Source organism: Carassius gibelio, chromosome A1, assembly GCF_023724105.1.
Source record: "Carassius gibelio isolate Cgi1373 ecotype wild population from Czech Republic chromosome A1, carGib1.2-hapl.c, whole genome shotgun sequence".
NCBI classification, from domain to species: domain Eukaryota; kingdom Metazoa; phylum Chordata; class Actinopteri; order Cypriniformes; family Cyprinidae; genus Carassius; species Carassius gibelio.
Window position 1 is genome coordinate 21,997,513 of NC_068371.1, and position 16,464 is coordinate 22,013,976.

At 37.2% G+C, this 16,464-nt stretch overlaps 1 protein-coding gene across 2 annotated transcripts in view; it reads right to left on the minus strand.

Moving 5' to 3' along the window:
- Positions 1-100: 100 nt before the first annotated feature.
- Positions 101-16,464, minus strand: part of LOC128015723 (potassium voltage-gated channel subfamily KQT member 5) — a 106,453-nt gene continuing 90,089 nt past the window's right edge. Inside the window, exons 7-15 of one of the 2 annotated variants that reach the window (XM_052599810.1) lie at positions 14,845-14,940; positions 13,505-13,599; positions 12,605-12,631; positions 8,443-8,663; positions 4,911-5,019; positions 3,554-3,685; positions 1,699-1,825; positions 1,292-1,462; positions 101-1,141 (exon numbers count right to left, since the gene is read on the minus strand). In XM_052599810.1, the coding sequence (XP_052455770.1) occupies positions 344-1,141; positions 1,292-1,462; positions 1,699-1,825; positions 3,554-3,685; positions 4,911-5,019; positions 8,443-8,663; positions 12,605-12,631; positions 13,505-13,599; positions 14,845-14,940 (1,776 nt within the window). In that variant the 3' untranslated portion in view covers positions 101-343. Of the gene's footprint in view, positions 1,463-1,698; positions 1,826-3,553; positions 3,686-4,910; positions 5,020-8,442; positions 8,664-12,604; positions 12,632-13,504; positions 13,600-14,844; positions 14,941-16,464 lie in introns of both variants that reach the window. The other variant, XM_052599800.1, reaches the window with a different exon arrangement.

Below are 16,464 nucleotides of genomic sequence, written 5' to 3' on the forward strand. Positions count from 1 at the left end.
ACATGCAGTGTTCATGCAGACCAATGAATAGTTCATGCCATCTCTTTGATCATTTCAACAATTTGATTATTAATCTACCACATTCTATTAGACTTTAAAAAAAAATCTTACAGTACATTTGTAAAAGAACAATGCATGCAATGATATGTCATGTACGGTGGCCTTTATGAAATCGTAATCATTTCTTTCAAATAAACCAATCTAATAGAACACAAAAAAATGATCTAAATTTGCTTTGCCCTCATAAAAATACAAAACAATCCAATTTAAAATAAGCTTTCATATCAAAGTTTAATTCCATCAGAGGTGGTTTCTAAAAGTTTCTAACACATTAGATATTGCGTTATTTTAGTCGAACATGTGGCTTGTTCATAGTCTCATTGCTGCCCGTAATGGGGGTAGGTCCACTTCCTACGTTGTGACTAGCACCAGCTGTGTTACTTGTCCTAAGCAGCTCGGAGGAATAGGATGCATCAATGGGGGGCTGGGAGAGAAAGTTGAACCCTTGAGAATGTCTCTTATTTGAGATCTCAAGGTCTCTATCGCTGATGAAGAGATCAGCTTCTCCCCAGGCCCCTAATCCCATCTCAATGCCCCCAGCTGAAGAGTCCTGGCTGCTGCTTACACTGGTGGAGAAACTAGTCTGACTAGAAAGTATGTTCACACCAAGACCTTCCAGAGCAGGATGCATGAGGTCCTGTACAGAGAGGGACTTTCCCAGTCCTCTATCCCCACTGCACTGGCCTTGAATTGAGGCTAGAGGTGAGACTGGAGCAAGAGGGTCCATCTCTGCATCCATGCTTATATGTCTCCTCCAAGAACTGTCCTCTTTAGCACTGGGTCTGTTTTTTTGTTGAAGCTTGCAGCTAATACTAGAGTTAAGCCCAAAGTCTATCCCAGCTTCTCTGAAGCAGGATTTGGAGTAGTCGTTGGGGTCTGACCTAGAGGGTCCCATGCTGCGAACGTGGCCTGTTTGTGGAGGAACAGTAGAAAGTTTTGACGAGGCCGGCGATGGAAGATGAGGAGGTGGTTGACGGACACATGGAAAGTGGCCTGCAGAAGAGTGAAAACTGCTGGCGCTGAGGATTTGAGAAGGACTGCCTTGTGCTGATGGACACTCCAAGGATGGGGTTGACGGAACCTGGAAGGTTAATGGATTAAAAGGTGAGGCAGAGGCCGGATTGAGCCCAGGAGATGATGCTGTGGAGTTGTTCTGGTTGAGGTTGAGTTCTTTGGGGGCTAATATTAGTTGGAGGGCTCTGGGGTGATTACCACAGATGGGATGGCTGACCTGGGAGGAGCAAGAGAGATCCTTACTGAAGATGGTACTCTGATAGTCGGAGGTCTCCTCCAACCCAAAAGGAGGAAGAGAGGAGAGAGTGAGGGCAGAAGAAGAACCCTTTTGCAGAACCTGCCGGTAGATGTCCAGCAAAGAGTCCAGCTTAGCTTCAATAGACTGTACCTATAGAGACGGTAAACAGAACACAGATTGTTTGTCAGAAAACATGTTTAATACAGTGGTTCTTCAATAAACAGTTTGAAAACAGATAAGGGGAAATATATATATATATATCCTATGATGCATAGTTAATACATATTTAATTACATTCAATGAAATATGAGATGGATTGATTCAGTGTGACATACGGGACATGTGATTATGTAATGTACTGTTTCACTGAGTGTCTCTATACTCACCTGTCTTTCTACCTTACACACCCTTCCCAGCATGCTCACGTCTTCCAGAATGTCTCCGTCAGATAACAGCTTTTCTCTGACCTTTTTATCCACAGGCATCTGGCCTCTACCAAGAATCTGATCCACCCTGAAAATGAGTGAGAGAGATGTTAGCAAAAAGACAGGAATGATATGTGTGCAAAGAAATGAAGATTCACATCCCAATGAGCAGATAATGAATTGAGAGAAACTATGATGACAGAAATAATGGTAGAAATTGCTACTATTAGCAAACCAGATTCAAGATTTGAATGTATCTTGTACACTTATGTCCTTAATGAGGAATTCAAAATGATATAGACTTATTGTTAATTTGTTGTTCATTTTAGACTATGAAAAACGTCAGGAACTGTGATGTTGTGTTTTGGTCACATGGTGGCACTGGTCTCACTTCATTACAAACCTTGATCATTTGACTCCACTAGGCCTCAGGGAGAAAATAAAATAAAAAAGATACAGATTTAAAGTGACAAATGGCTTGAAAAGAGATCATTGGCATACAACTGTCTGCCTTTTTTACCTTTTAAATTAGACTACATCTCAACTCCCAGGGTTTTATAGAATTCCAAAGCATCCAGTTGGTTATGACATACATAATCTCAGCAGATACGTCAAAATGTCTTTCGTATATTTTTTTCTAACTGATCATGAATCATTACAGAGTAATCTGACATTCTATGCATTCAGCATTTTCCCCAAAATATGCAGCAAGGCAGTACACACATTCAAACGCAAAAAGTGTCCCGAGTTGAAAATGTATGCAGCCATGATGAATAATGGCAAATAATGATTTGCAATAATGATATATAGCTTCTTAAACACTCCGCATCACATTGTATGGCAGAACCTCAGGGCTTCACCACCACCCAGTGACCCATATATGAACAAGGATAAGCACTGCCTCAGGGCCCTCAGAACAGATGTGACGTGATGACATTAATGCAAACCCAACATACCAGTGTGGATAAGGTCATGAATGGGGTTGTTATAATCTTTGATTGTTATTGTTGAGTGTGTTTCAGGTATGAACCCTGTTCCTAATGTGATATTAGCTGTTTTAGTTCACATATTATGCAACGTAGACTGATGTTCAAACTGAAGTTACACAAGAATGTTCTTATTGAATTAAATTCTTGATTGCCTGTGCCATTGTTAACCTCTGTTGATTGGCTGCATGTTAAAAACAATGATTATTGCTGCTATGTTTAAATATATGAGCATTAAATGTTGTGTTATGGGAGAAAGTGTTGATTTATGAATATGTTTCAATGAGTGTCAATTGACATGAAGAAAAAAAAACTTTGGAAGAAACCAGGCTCATTCTGTGGACCATTTCTCCTCTGGCCTATATTACAAATATATTTACACATACAGTATTTATACATCAAGTTTGAGAACAAATTAAAATAAGTGAAAGTGAAAAGTGAAAGTGACGTGTAGCCAAGTATGGTGTCATACTCATAATTTGTGCTCTGCATTTAACCCATTCAAGTGCACACACACACAGCAGTGAGTAGTGAACACACACCCGGAGCAGTGGGCAGCCAGTTTTGCTGCAGCGCCCGAGAAGCAGTTGGGGGTTCTGTGCCTTGCTCAAGGGTCTCACCTCAGTTGTGGTGGAAAAGAGCATTTTACATTCACTCCCCATCTACAATCCCTGATGATACCGAGGCTCGAACATGCGACCCCATGCCCCTTTACAGCGCCCCCCCCCCAGCGCCATTTTTACATTTTGCTGAATAAAATGATATATAAACAGCTTACTAACCCAGAAATTTTGCATATGCAAAAACATGTTCGTACAGGAGTGTCTTACCTGGTTTGCAGACTTTTAATTCGACAGAGCATGTCTAGATGACCGGCTGAATATTGCTCTATTACATCCTTCACATCATATGGGCGCAGCGTTTCCTTGAACTTCTTCTTCGCCACATGGAATTTCATGATCCTGCAAACCATATCCTAACGTTATTCTTCCTTTGAAGTCTTATGCAGCCCAAAAATATGTGTGCACAAACTTGTTGTTTTGAGTAAAATTCAGTACAACTGATAATAATACATGATACTGATTATTGAACTGATGATTTTTCAGTGACTAGATTATCAAAGGGAACAATAATAATAATAAAAAAAAATCCTTAGCCCAGTATATTTCAAATCAAATCAAATTGGGTTGACTCAGAATAACCACAGCAATGTTTCTGAAAACTAAGGTGATCAAATGACAGCGTAGACAAATCCAACACCCTGCAAAAGTCTGAGATTGGTGTCACACACACGACCAAACAGACCCCAGCTGAAAGCTAAAGGGTTACCACCGCATTTCGCCTAAAGCTCGGAATATTCAGTGAAGCAGGACAGCCTAAAGAAGACTGAGTTCATTTTACATTCCTCATAGTAAAAGCAAAAGTGAGAGGCTGGAAAAAATGAGCACATCCTGACAATCTAGCACTCAGCTTTCCACTGACCCACACACACTAGACAAAACAAAAAGAATAGAGCGTGGTTGATGTGTGTGAAGTGTGAACAGTATGACAGTATTCTTTCTTCATAGTGAAATTAGTGAAATGAGATAATGAGACACTGATTCATCTCAAGCTCTCAGTAACTATGAGAATAATTAGATAAGTCTGACAAGCAGACAATGCCATTTTCATTAAAGGCGATGTGCATATTTTTAAGTATTTATGTTGAAATATTTTCTCTAGAGTTGAAGTAAACCTTTTGTAGGTTGATTTCTCAGAAAACTGTAAACACTGTGGCTCTGCAGTGCAGTAAAACATTGCCCTCTCTGCATGAGGCCTGAACCACAAAAAGCAGGTTTAAGCAGTTATCCATCCAAACGCGATGAAACACTCTGGTAAAACCAATTATGTAACCCTGCGTTTGTTCAACTCGTTTTTTGATATACTGTACAGACACCAGTCCAACAAAGCAACATTGGCTCAACCAGTGGCCTGTGCTTATTTTTTCCAGCGTCTAACTTTTGCTTTAATTATGAGGAATGAAAAATGTACTCAGTCTTCTTTAGGCGGTCCTGCTTCACTGAACATTCCAAGCTTTTGCTGTGGCAACCCTTTGAATTAATTCATATCTCTAATCACTGATCGCTCATCCAATGCTGAAGAGTTCTGAAATACTATACAGCAATGAGAGAAGTGATCTTACAGTACCTCATTGCTCTGATGATGGTCTTCAGTGCAGGCGGCAGATCCTCCGCTGACATGTCACAGTGACAGCCTCTCTCATCAAAAGCCTCATCCATGCCAACGTTAGCCTCACCTACGAGACAGACAATGAAAATGTCAAAAAAGTAATACAGAGTCAGTCACAAAAAGCAGTCAGTCAAAAAGGAGAGATTAAGTGAAAGCCATCCACAAATGAAAAGAGCTGGGGGGGAAATGGAAGAGTAATAAGCAAAAGAAAAGCAAGCAAACAAACAAAAAGCCGCATTCATTTTTTTTTTATCTTAGGTTCAAAAATCCTACTCGAAACAACATCTGAGACCAACGTCAGAGGAAAAATGCAGCAATTGCAAATTAATATAAACTAATGAAGTAGTTCATAACGTTAATTTCTTTCCTTGTTTAACAGTAGATTATCTAAATTGGTAATAGTTCGGATTTTTTGGGTATCATTTTCACAGGTGAATGCAGATTCAAGTGTATTTCTGCACCTACTGTACAAAAGGTTATCTCTGGCTACAACTATGATGTACACGAGAGAAAGGGAAGTGTTGGATGCTCAGGATTAATGCTAATTCAAGGATTCTCACAGACTGACTAGAGAGGCTGTAATCGATCAGTCTATTGAAAGAGGAAGATATTTACAGCCATAGGGAATCACTGAGGAAGGGATATATGCTTCTGGTTACAATAAGATTTTCAGTTTGTGTTTTGTGGCTAAAGGATTGTTGACTGTAGAATTGTGCTACTTCTCGAAAGGTTATAAGATTCACACGCCGCTCACTAGATTTATAACAATCAAACAGATGGAGAGACTTTTCCTGACGGTCCCTCACAAGGCCTGCTAAAATTCAGTGATGAAAAACTCTTTAAACACAGAACCCAGTCTGTAAACTGCATGTCAGGGTAATTGTTTAAAATGGTTGATTAAAATCTGTGTGCTAATTAAAATAATAAAGGAATTAGCAAGGAATAGTTCACTCAATAATGGAAATTTGCTGAAACTTTACTCACTCTCAGGCCATCTAAGTTGGGTTTGTTTCTTCTAAACAGATTTAGAGAAGTTTTCCTAACATCAAAATCCACGCACATAACTATGTTTGCCTGTTTTAGCATGTGAACAGTTGTTGATCTTCATATTTCTCTCCTGATTCTTTACTTTTCGCAGATTTTTTTCCACTGGAGAAAGCAATTTTATGGATTATGGTTTGTATTTTAGCCAGAAGCAACGGTTTTAAGTTAAAATGTTATAATGATGGATTTGTTATTACAAACATGCAGTTTTTCACTTCAAAAGATTTTAATTGATGGACTGGAATTATGTGGAATACTTGTGGATTATTGTGATGTTTTTATCACTTGGATGACCTGAGGGTCAGTACATTTTCAAAAATTGTTCCATTTTTGGGTTTAATATTCCTTTATAAATAAAATAATATTGAATAAATAAATAACATTGGCTGAAAAAAGAACACTCCAATTATAACAAAAATAAAAATCAGTTTGCAGTTGTAGTCAGTGAGTACTCAATATGGTGAATAAATTGACTGGTGTGTTTGAGTTGGAGAGACATGATGCCAGTAAGATTACTGAATGACTGGTTATTGACATATAAACCTTATTATATTTTGTAAATGTGAATTGTGTTTGTTTGATTCATATATGACCATGAAGCAAAAATTTTGGACCCACTTTATATTAAGTGGCATTAACTACTATGTACTTACATTTTAATTAATAATTTAGTACATGTACTTATTGTGTACATACATGTTTTTACATTGTACTTATATTTAAAAAAAAAACGTCATTTAATTACATCTGTATTTAATTTCTGTTATTACATTTATAATTACACTGTTGACCCATATTTTACACCTTAACCCACCCTTAAACTTACCCATACCCTCCAACCCTCCAACCCTCTCCCTAACCTTACCCCATCCCACCTCAAAAGCAGCAAAAGTGTTTTACAATACAATATGAACACAATAAGCACATTGTGCTTTTTGTAAGCACTGTTTTTTGTAAGTACATAGTAGTTAAGGCCACCTAATATAAAGTGGGACCAAAATTTTAATTCTGAAGGTGTTGCTGGGAATCAGAAAAGGGGTTCCCATTACATTCGCCTGTATGGTTGTGGGTTCTCGTTTGTGTTATGAAAGTTCTGTACGCTTAGGCTGCAGAGTGACAGTACAAGAAGCACATTAAGACACTTACAGTTGGGTAATAATTTTTAATAATAATTAACCATTTCACTAAACTGATTTTATAATGTATATGATATTATGCCGTATGCCTTACAGCTATCCCAAAGGGTAAAGACTTCACATTATATCTAAATCATCCCATGCTTAGATATACACATACTGTCACGTTTATGAACTTTCTGTTTCCTTTTTTGGTCACCTTCCTCCTAGTTTTGGTTAATTGATTCTTCCCACCTGTTTCCAGTTCCCTCATCACCTCCTGACGTGTAAAAGTATTATAACCTTACCCGAATGTGCATCTGTTTGTTAAGGCTGAATGTAATCTAGTTTTTTGTCTGTATTCTCCTTCGTCCTCAGTAAACTCCTCATTTATTCCAGATCATCCTCTTGCACTTTGTTTTACATTTAGCACTACCTTAGTTTGTAACACATTCATTATTATGTCTGAATTATACATAATACATTAATTACAACAGAGAGATGTCTTAACCTCATATGGGATGTGCCGTAAACAGAGCCGCATTTGTGGTGGTGATTTTTCAGTGAACTTTTCTGTAGGCCACATTGATACATCATCTTTGTATGTATTATGAGTCACTGAATCATTTACTCACTACTATACACTACTATAGTGTGTTGCTTTAAGACGTGCAATGGTTGTTTCTGCTTTGGTTTCATTTTTGTGTCAATATAATTGTGTCTTAAAATCAACTCCACATTGACTCCTTTTATTATCGAACTTTTGTATAAAAGTAATATCACATTTGCAGTCTTCCGTTGCACTCCTGCCATTGGTTCAATGAACAGAAGTTAATTAAACACAATTCTAATCATATCACCACATGGCATGCTTACACACCAACAATCTGCCATAAACAAAGAAAAGAGGAAAGATAGAAAATGGGAAGAAGAAATCAATCCTAGATTAATCAATGGCCTTTGGGACCCAATCAGGACTCTCAATGATCTCAATCAGAAGGACAAACTATTATTTTTAATAACAACCAAAAATTCTGATAGTTACAATCATAAGCATTATAAGTATGACAACTATTATTAGCTGGCTGTAATTATATTGGTTACCTGAAATTCTGAGATTTTAAGAATCAGATCAGACAAAATGTTATTTATTTAATGAATCTGGAGGAAGGGAAAAAAAATTCCCAGTTTATGTTCAGATTTAGATTTTCATTATATCTCTTCACTACACAGCAAGTGCAGAATAAATAAATTAAGCTAAATTAAAAAAATTTAATGCAATAAAATCACTAATTGGTTTAAAGTAATTCTCCAATCGGAATGTAGTTCACCTTCAGGGGTGGACCGTGGTTGGCTCTTGAGACGGAGGGAGGGTCTGAATCTGGTGCGGTCATTAAAACTCCAGCTCTTCTGGACCTTGGCAGGACTCGATCCATCCGTGCTGATCTCAGCTCCGGGCGAACGTCTGTCTGTAACAGCTGTCTGCCTGCTTTTAACGCTCTGTCCACGTGGGCTTGCCATTCTTACCCGGTCCTTAAAACTCAGTTTCTGACTGAGAGGGGAAAGAGGGAGAGAATAAGAGAGTGGAAGAAAGAACAGCACTTTCCTTCCTGCCATGAGACATGGCAATGGCAATCAAAGAGCGGCATGAAGTACAAAAAGTGCAAAGGCCAAGTCATTTATATTAGTTCTGCATTGCTTGCTTAGACCCCTGTAGTATTAGAAGTGCAGTCAAACAAACACTCCAAACAATCATTAGGAAAGACCCCTTCAGGTGAAATATGCCAAGACAAAATCTAATGTAAGACGAAAGACTCTAGAGGAACATCGAGAGCAGAGGGATCAAAAGTCATCTCATTTACATCAATGTGGCTTGAAAGTTTAATGTTTTTATTACATGTTTTGTGAGTGGTTTTTCATGAATGGTTATTAACATTATGGCACATGGTCAACACCGTAGATCGAAATCTTAAGTATTTGATTGCTTTGCTAATTTGAATTATTACATTTTCTAACAATGAATATTATTTAGTCACGTGAATTCAGAGATGTTCACAGGTCATTGATGCAAAGTCAAATCTCATTTATACATTTTTGCAGCTAAAAAAGATGAATTGTCTCTTGTCATAAATAGTTGAGTGATGCATAAAGCACGATTCACATAGAGAACAGTATTCACTAAAGATGCGGAGTGAAAATTTTGCAATGAAAATGCATGGACAGTTATTTTCGCAGCTTTAGAGTTTACCTTTCGGATGTAAATGAATGGATGAATGGTATTTAACTCACTTTCAAGTTAATTTGCCTTATTAGCAATTTCATCTCTTCACAAAAAGCTAGATTATATTTTCTGTAGAACACTCATGAAAAATCATTATCAGTATCCAGTTGAAGAGAAAACACACTGCACTCCTCTCTATTTCAGAGAAAACAATGGGACAGACAGCTGAACATGAGTCAGAGAAAAGAGCAGCGGCCACTCAAAAATGCAGCACTGCAGTGAGTCATCCTCTTCTGCTCAATAATGTCACATTCAGTGTTAATTTCGTTGACTAAATATTTTCGTCATTATTTTCGTCACGAATATATTTTTGCCGACGAAAACGAAACGAAAACTAAAATAGAAGGCACTGATGGAGACTAAAACTATGACTAAATTGATTGACATTATCGTCAACGAATAAAGGACGAGACGAAAATAGACTGTGACGAAAATCAAATCAGCAGACGGGAGAGATGCGAGGAATGAGCAAAAGAACCGGCAAAACAGAACAGACTGCATGAGAGAAGAGAACCAATCAGAGCCTGACTTATTGAGACGTGAAGCGAAGGTTTTCAGTTTATGAGCTCCCGGGAAGACGGCATTCGAAGAGGTGATAGGGACTTTAAGCAACAGCCTCTGGTGGAACGGCAACGCCATTCTGGCGTTGTATTGCGCCTGCGCGAATTTAACTGCTACTTTCTGACGTTCTAATTTAACGGTCTACTACGGGAGAACAGCTGATTTGCCGGAGTCGCTACAACGTGAGAGGTTAGGTAAATAAATGTTATGTTTTTAGACTTTTTTACATCATACAATATTAAAAACTCCTCTTCTGACAAAAGATTGTCATTTAACGCCAAAACCAATCCTTCTCTTGCTTTTTTAAATTATATATTTTTTTGGATCTCAATAAATGAATTAATGCTGCGTTGCGCTGTTCTGTTTTACCGTTGCTTAGTGACTTTTACCTTCTTGGCTACAGCGGTGTGACGGCAAACTTCCGGTCGCTGTAGCCGTTCCATTCGCAGCTGTTGCTTAAAGTCCCTACTGTCTAAAAGAGCGACAAAATGTCCACAGCTCACTTCACGTTTGACGACGAACAAAACAAAACAAAGTGTAAAGCACGCAGAGCGCTCATTCGTGGCAAGAACACAACCAATTTGAAAAGACATTTACAGACGAGCCACCCGGACATTTTCTCAAATGTAATTTCACAACGATGTTCTTTTGTTTATTGAGCTAAGCAAAATTGGAATAGTGCAGTGCGTAGATGTTGTAGCATTAAATATTACGAACTGAAAAGTACTGTAAAATAGCCCCTTCTTCAAGTTAGATGAGAGCACAATACTAATACGTAATATCATGATAAATACATTTGATTAATACTAATGTTTAGTATATTTTATAATGTTCTACTTGTTGACAATATCACAAATGTTTCTATATTAGTCATGTGAAACATGAATGTTCACATCCTATCATTATACATACAAATCTAGCAATATTGTAGTATTTAAAACATACAATATTGCTAGACAAATGAATACCTTATAAAATCTTGTTACTTTTTTTATCCACCTAGCTGCCAACTTATTAAATATTTACTTTAAATGTATGCACTTATTGTTCAGCTCAGCTGTAAGCTTTAAGGTCCTGGACCTAACTTTATTTTTCTTTTATTGATGGTCAATTGGCAGCTAGTTATTGTTTACATTATCATGACAGTGTTTGTTGCTGCATAAAAGCTTTTGAATCGAAATAAAGACACAGTTGTGTTGAAATAAAGTTGAATTTGTGTTTTATATATTTTGGTTAAGTTTGTTTCCTATACCAGCTGTAAAAAATTGTCTAGTAAATCTGTTATTGATTTTAGTCTTATTTTAGTCGACTAAAATACCAAGCAATTTTAGTCGACTAAAATACCAAGCAATTTTAGTCGACTAAAATAAGACTAAAATTAAAACAAATCAGATGACTAAAACTTGACTAAAACTAAAAAGAATTATAGTCAAAAGACTAAGACTAAAACTAAATTAAAATTTTGTGTCAAAATTAACACTGGTCACATTAGCAGCCACGCTAATTATGGTATCACTGCCTCTTGGTCATTGATGAGTACTGCATCATAATGAGTGGATGGATAGTCGTTTCACACAAACAACTGGACAGAACGCACAGAAGCACCATATCCAAACGCCTCTGAAATCTGATGTTCACTCTTCAGACTATTGTTACAGATAAATAAATCATTCTAAATTATTTGTTCTGCACTTCATAAATAAATAATGATGTGGAAATGATTTTGTCTGGCCTTGTTCGTGCTGGCCACACTATTACGGCTCAATCTGAAGTTCTATCTTAGTGATTACGCAGATAACACCACTGGCTCTTCCTGTTATCTGGACTGATGACACTGTGCATTTGTAGTCACTGTATAATGCAGTCATTCAAACAGTCTGACTTGACTTTTTCATCTCCATTATTTTCTCTCTTTAATGCTAATGCATCCTGAAAATTAGTGTGCACTTCATAACCGATGGCAGCAATGTCTCAGACATCAGAGGAAAGATGATTTTGTGTTGACTAAACTACTACTGATCAAAAGCCTGTTTCCACCTCAGATTAAAACTTAAAGTAATTGCAAAAAAAAGAAACAAAGCCAATATTTTGAGAGATAAAGCCACATAGTGAACAGTTGCACTTACTAGAAACAAAGCCATAAATGAGAGCTACCTGTAGAAAGTCAAATCGGAAATCACACCGTACACTGTCGGAATAAAAGGTACAAAAGCTATCACTGGGGCGGTACCTTTTCAAAAGGTACACTTTTGTACCTTTTAGGTACTAATATGTACACTTTAGGAACTAATATGTACCTTTAAGGTACCAGTATTTTGAAAAGGTACTGCCCTAGTGACAACTTTTGTTCCTTTTTTTTTTGGAGAAAGTAAGATATAAAATCAAATTGAGCTAATTAAAGTCATAGTTATGTGGAACACAATTATGAAATATTAAGCTACACTGCAAAATGTAAAGTAAGAGTTTGAGATATAAGGTCACAGTTCAATGAGACAAAGTCACAATTAACTTTTTATGTTTTATTCCAATGCAGAAACATTCCACGGTCAAATGAGTTTTGACACTAGCAGAACAATAGTTATGTCTAACATTCTGTCTCAGTTGTAAAATATTTATAGTATACAGTATGTAACATATGGAGCAAGACAAACCTTGTAGATGACTCCCCTTGATCCTTCCTTTGGGTGTCAGAAGGTGGTGTAGAAAGAGAAATAAATAAGTGAGATCTTCAGAAGACAATGAACTACACATGACACAAGTTTAGATTCATTGAATCCAGTTTACCATAAAATACTTCATGCATACTAACGCATCAAAAGCAACAGAAAACATAATTCCTGAATAAATGCAACCATTACCATATACAGTACATGCATATCAAATCATGCAGTGTATTGCATGACATTCAAAAGCTCAAGCAAACAAATGTGCCATAGTTAAAGCCCTATTAAATAACTAGTTTATTCTCTGTGTATTTACAGTAAAGCTTTATAGCAGGCTTATTTACATTTCAGGGACCTGTGTGATATAAGGGCATATATGATTGGTAAGCCAAATGTAATAATGTCCATTGTCTAAATCAGTTTGCAAATTTGACTACTGCTAATACCATTTACCAAAACGGAGCACTGTTCATTCACGTCATCTGTAATTGGGCCATTTTAACAGAATTTGGGCATAAATGCAAAATGGAGAGAAACATTACTGTCCATTCTCTTCATTTTTGTCCTTTCATTTTGAGAGAAAGACTGCAATCAGGTGATTTCATGGACAGCTAGCCCTACATTAGACCTGCTATTGTCTATTTATAATGATTCTTGTGATGACCATGGACAAATACGGAATGGAGTATGGACTATTTACTTTTTTTGAATAATTTAATGAAGAGGACGTGAAAAGAAGAATGAAACATGTGGGAGACAGGCACAATTACGTTACATGGGGAAATCAAACAAATAGAGGGAAAGGAGAAAGTTGTCCTTTGTGGAAAATGAATGAAGCGAGGGAGCAGGCAGGCAATGAAATAGCATCTGCCAGGGGTTTGTACCTACTTTGTAGGACTGCAGGTATGCAACGCCTTCAAATGTGGTTTCCAGGTAGCAACGGAAACTGAATTTTCATCAGCCGCATAACTACGCCACACACACTACATGCAAAAATATATAAAACCAAAAGAACAAGAGATAAAGGAAGAAGAGGAAAAACAGAAGAAAAACAAGCCAAAAGAAGAGAAAGAGAAGAAAAAAAGAAAAAAAGCAGATTAGTAAAAAAACAACACTTGTTTTTTTTTCGGTCAGAGCAGGCACCTATACATGCCTCAGGACAAAGACTGAAGACTCATAGTGACGCCAAGTGGCTTGAAGGTAAGGACGATTACCATCAGTGGAGTAATATCGCCACGCAGCCTTATTCAGAGTTAGGGAGAGTAAAACATTGTAAGCAGAAATATAACACACACACTCCTATTGGTACTCCTATAATGATGAGGACATTCCACAGGCGTAAAGGTTTTTATACTGTACAAGCTGTATTTTCTATTCCTTATCGCTAACCCTACCCATCACACACACACACACACAAAAAAAACACACATTCTGTATGATTTCGAAGTTGCTTTCCTTTTAAAAAAAAAAAATGTCTCCACAAGATCAGAATTTAATGCTATCACTGTCCTTGTGGGGACAGGTAGGGAATACCAGGTACACACACACACACACAAACACATGGCTTCATGTTTTATGGGGACATTAAACATATGTAACAGTTTTTATATTGTAAAAACTGTAATTTTTTCCTCTAACCCTACTTCTCACACAACGCTATCTGCATTGCAAAAAATAAAAACAAAATACATTAATTATGTGAAACACATGATTTATAAGCCCTCATGGGCATCAAAAATGTCCCCACAAGGTAATAAATAACTGGTATTTCTATCTAGGGACTTTTGGTCACCATAATGCAGGGAATACCATGTACACACACATACATACACAAACACATAGATACTGTGTTCCCCCAATGCATTTTGCAACAAACTCTTAATTGCTGGTATCAAAACAAAATCTATGAAAACTAGTAAAACACTGAATATCCAAGTAAATGAAATCCCTTAGCTGTGAAATGAATCATATTTGCCTGTTAGGTAAGACTATCCACAGTCTCAGCCATTTCATAAAAGATTTATCAGGCAACAAAGACCACTGTGGTGCATTCAGACACAATAATAATAATAATTATATAAAAATATATATATGAGACCATTAGCAAACACTGCTCTTCTCAGAGGCATGACATTTAACATCACATTCCAAATATTCCATAAACCAAATTCTACAGGACTGTATTCTCCCCAAATGTGCGGGCAGATGTAACAGCTCTGGTGTCTTACCTGTATGAGGCAGGCAGCAGGATTCCTTCTCTTCTCAAAGTGCTTCTGTCTGTGCTGTTCTTGAACCTTCAGGGCAAAGCCTGAACCCAAAATACCCTGCAATGCAAGTAAAGTAGAACCAAGTCACTAATGCTCCAGACAATAGGACTGTCGGAAACACACTCATGCTAGAAGCTCTGTGTAAAAATCACTTTACACTAACAACAAAAAACGGTAATATATTGTATGTTTAACATACAATGTATGTACAGTATGAACATATTATGTCACACTGAACTCTTACAAAGTTTGTTTAATATTAAAATTTAAGAAGTACTTAAGAGAGTAACAATTAGGAATTAAGAAAATAGCAAAACTAAAGAAAATTGGCCAGTTAAATAATTTTTTGTTATTAATGTATGTTAGTCAATTCCAAGAGAAAAACATCATGAAAGTAGTCCATGTGACATCAGAGAGTCAGAATTTTTTGAAGCATTGAAAATACAATTTGGTCCAAAAATAGCAAAAACTACGACTTTATTCAGCATTGTCTTCTTCTTTTACGTGTCTGTTGTGAGAGAGAGTAAAAAAAAAAGCAGTTTGTGATATTGGTTCGCGAACGAATCATTTGATGTAACCGGATCTTTTTGAACCAGTTCAGCAAATTGAACTAAATCGTTTTAAACGGTTCGCGTCTCCAATAGGATCCAATACGCATCCAATACGCATTAATCCACAAATGACTTAAACTGTTAACTTGTTTAATGTGGCTGACATGCCCTATGAGTTAAAACAAACCAATATCCCGGAGTAATTCATGTACTCAAACAGTACACTGACTGAACTGCTGTGAAGAGAGAACACCGAGCCGAGCCAGATAACGAACAACAGACTGACTGACTGACTGACAATCTCTCTGTGTGTGTGTACTGTACTTCAACTACAAATTCCCTCTTGGATAGGCATTTGGTCTACACGGATCCGGCGTTTTGGAAGAGTGAAACCAATGTTTTTTTTAAACGATGACGTCATCAGCCCACGTCTCGCCCCTAGTCAGACACTGATATGTCACGTGACAGCAACAAAAACATGAACAAACACTGAATGATTGTCTTTTTATTAACTAACATTAACACAAATTAATAAATGTATTGTTCCATGTTCGTTTGTGTACCACACGCAAAGTTTATGAGCATAGTCCATTTCTTCTTCACCGTTTTAAGTGTATCTCTATGGCAGAATTACAGCGCCACATGCTGGTCTGGCATGTATACTATATCGTTTTGTGGTTTTGTGTGGACGCGGATATTTCTCGAGACGAGGAAAAAAAAGATCGGATTGGGGTAAGCTCCGTCTCCTTGTGCACCGGGCCGGAGAAATAACTGGTACTTATGGTTATGGATAGAAATGTAGCGGAGTAAAGAGTACAATATTTGCCTCTCAAATGTACTTGAGTAAAGTCATGAGTACTCCCCAAAAATGATACTCGAGTAAAGTACAGATCCCTCAAAACTGTACTTAAGTACTGTACTCAAGTAAATGTACTCCGTTACTGTCCGGCTCTGGTCACATAGACTACTTTGATGATGTTTTTCTTCTCTTTCTGGACATGGACAGTATACCGTACACACAGCTTCAATG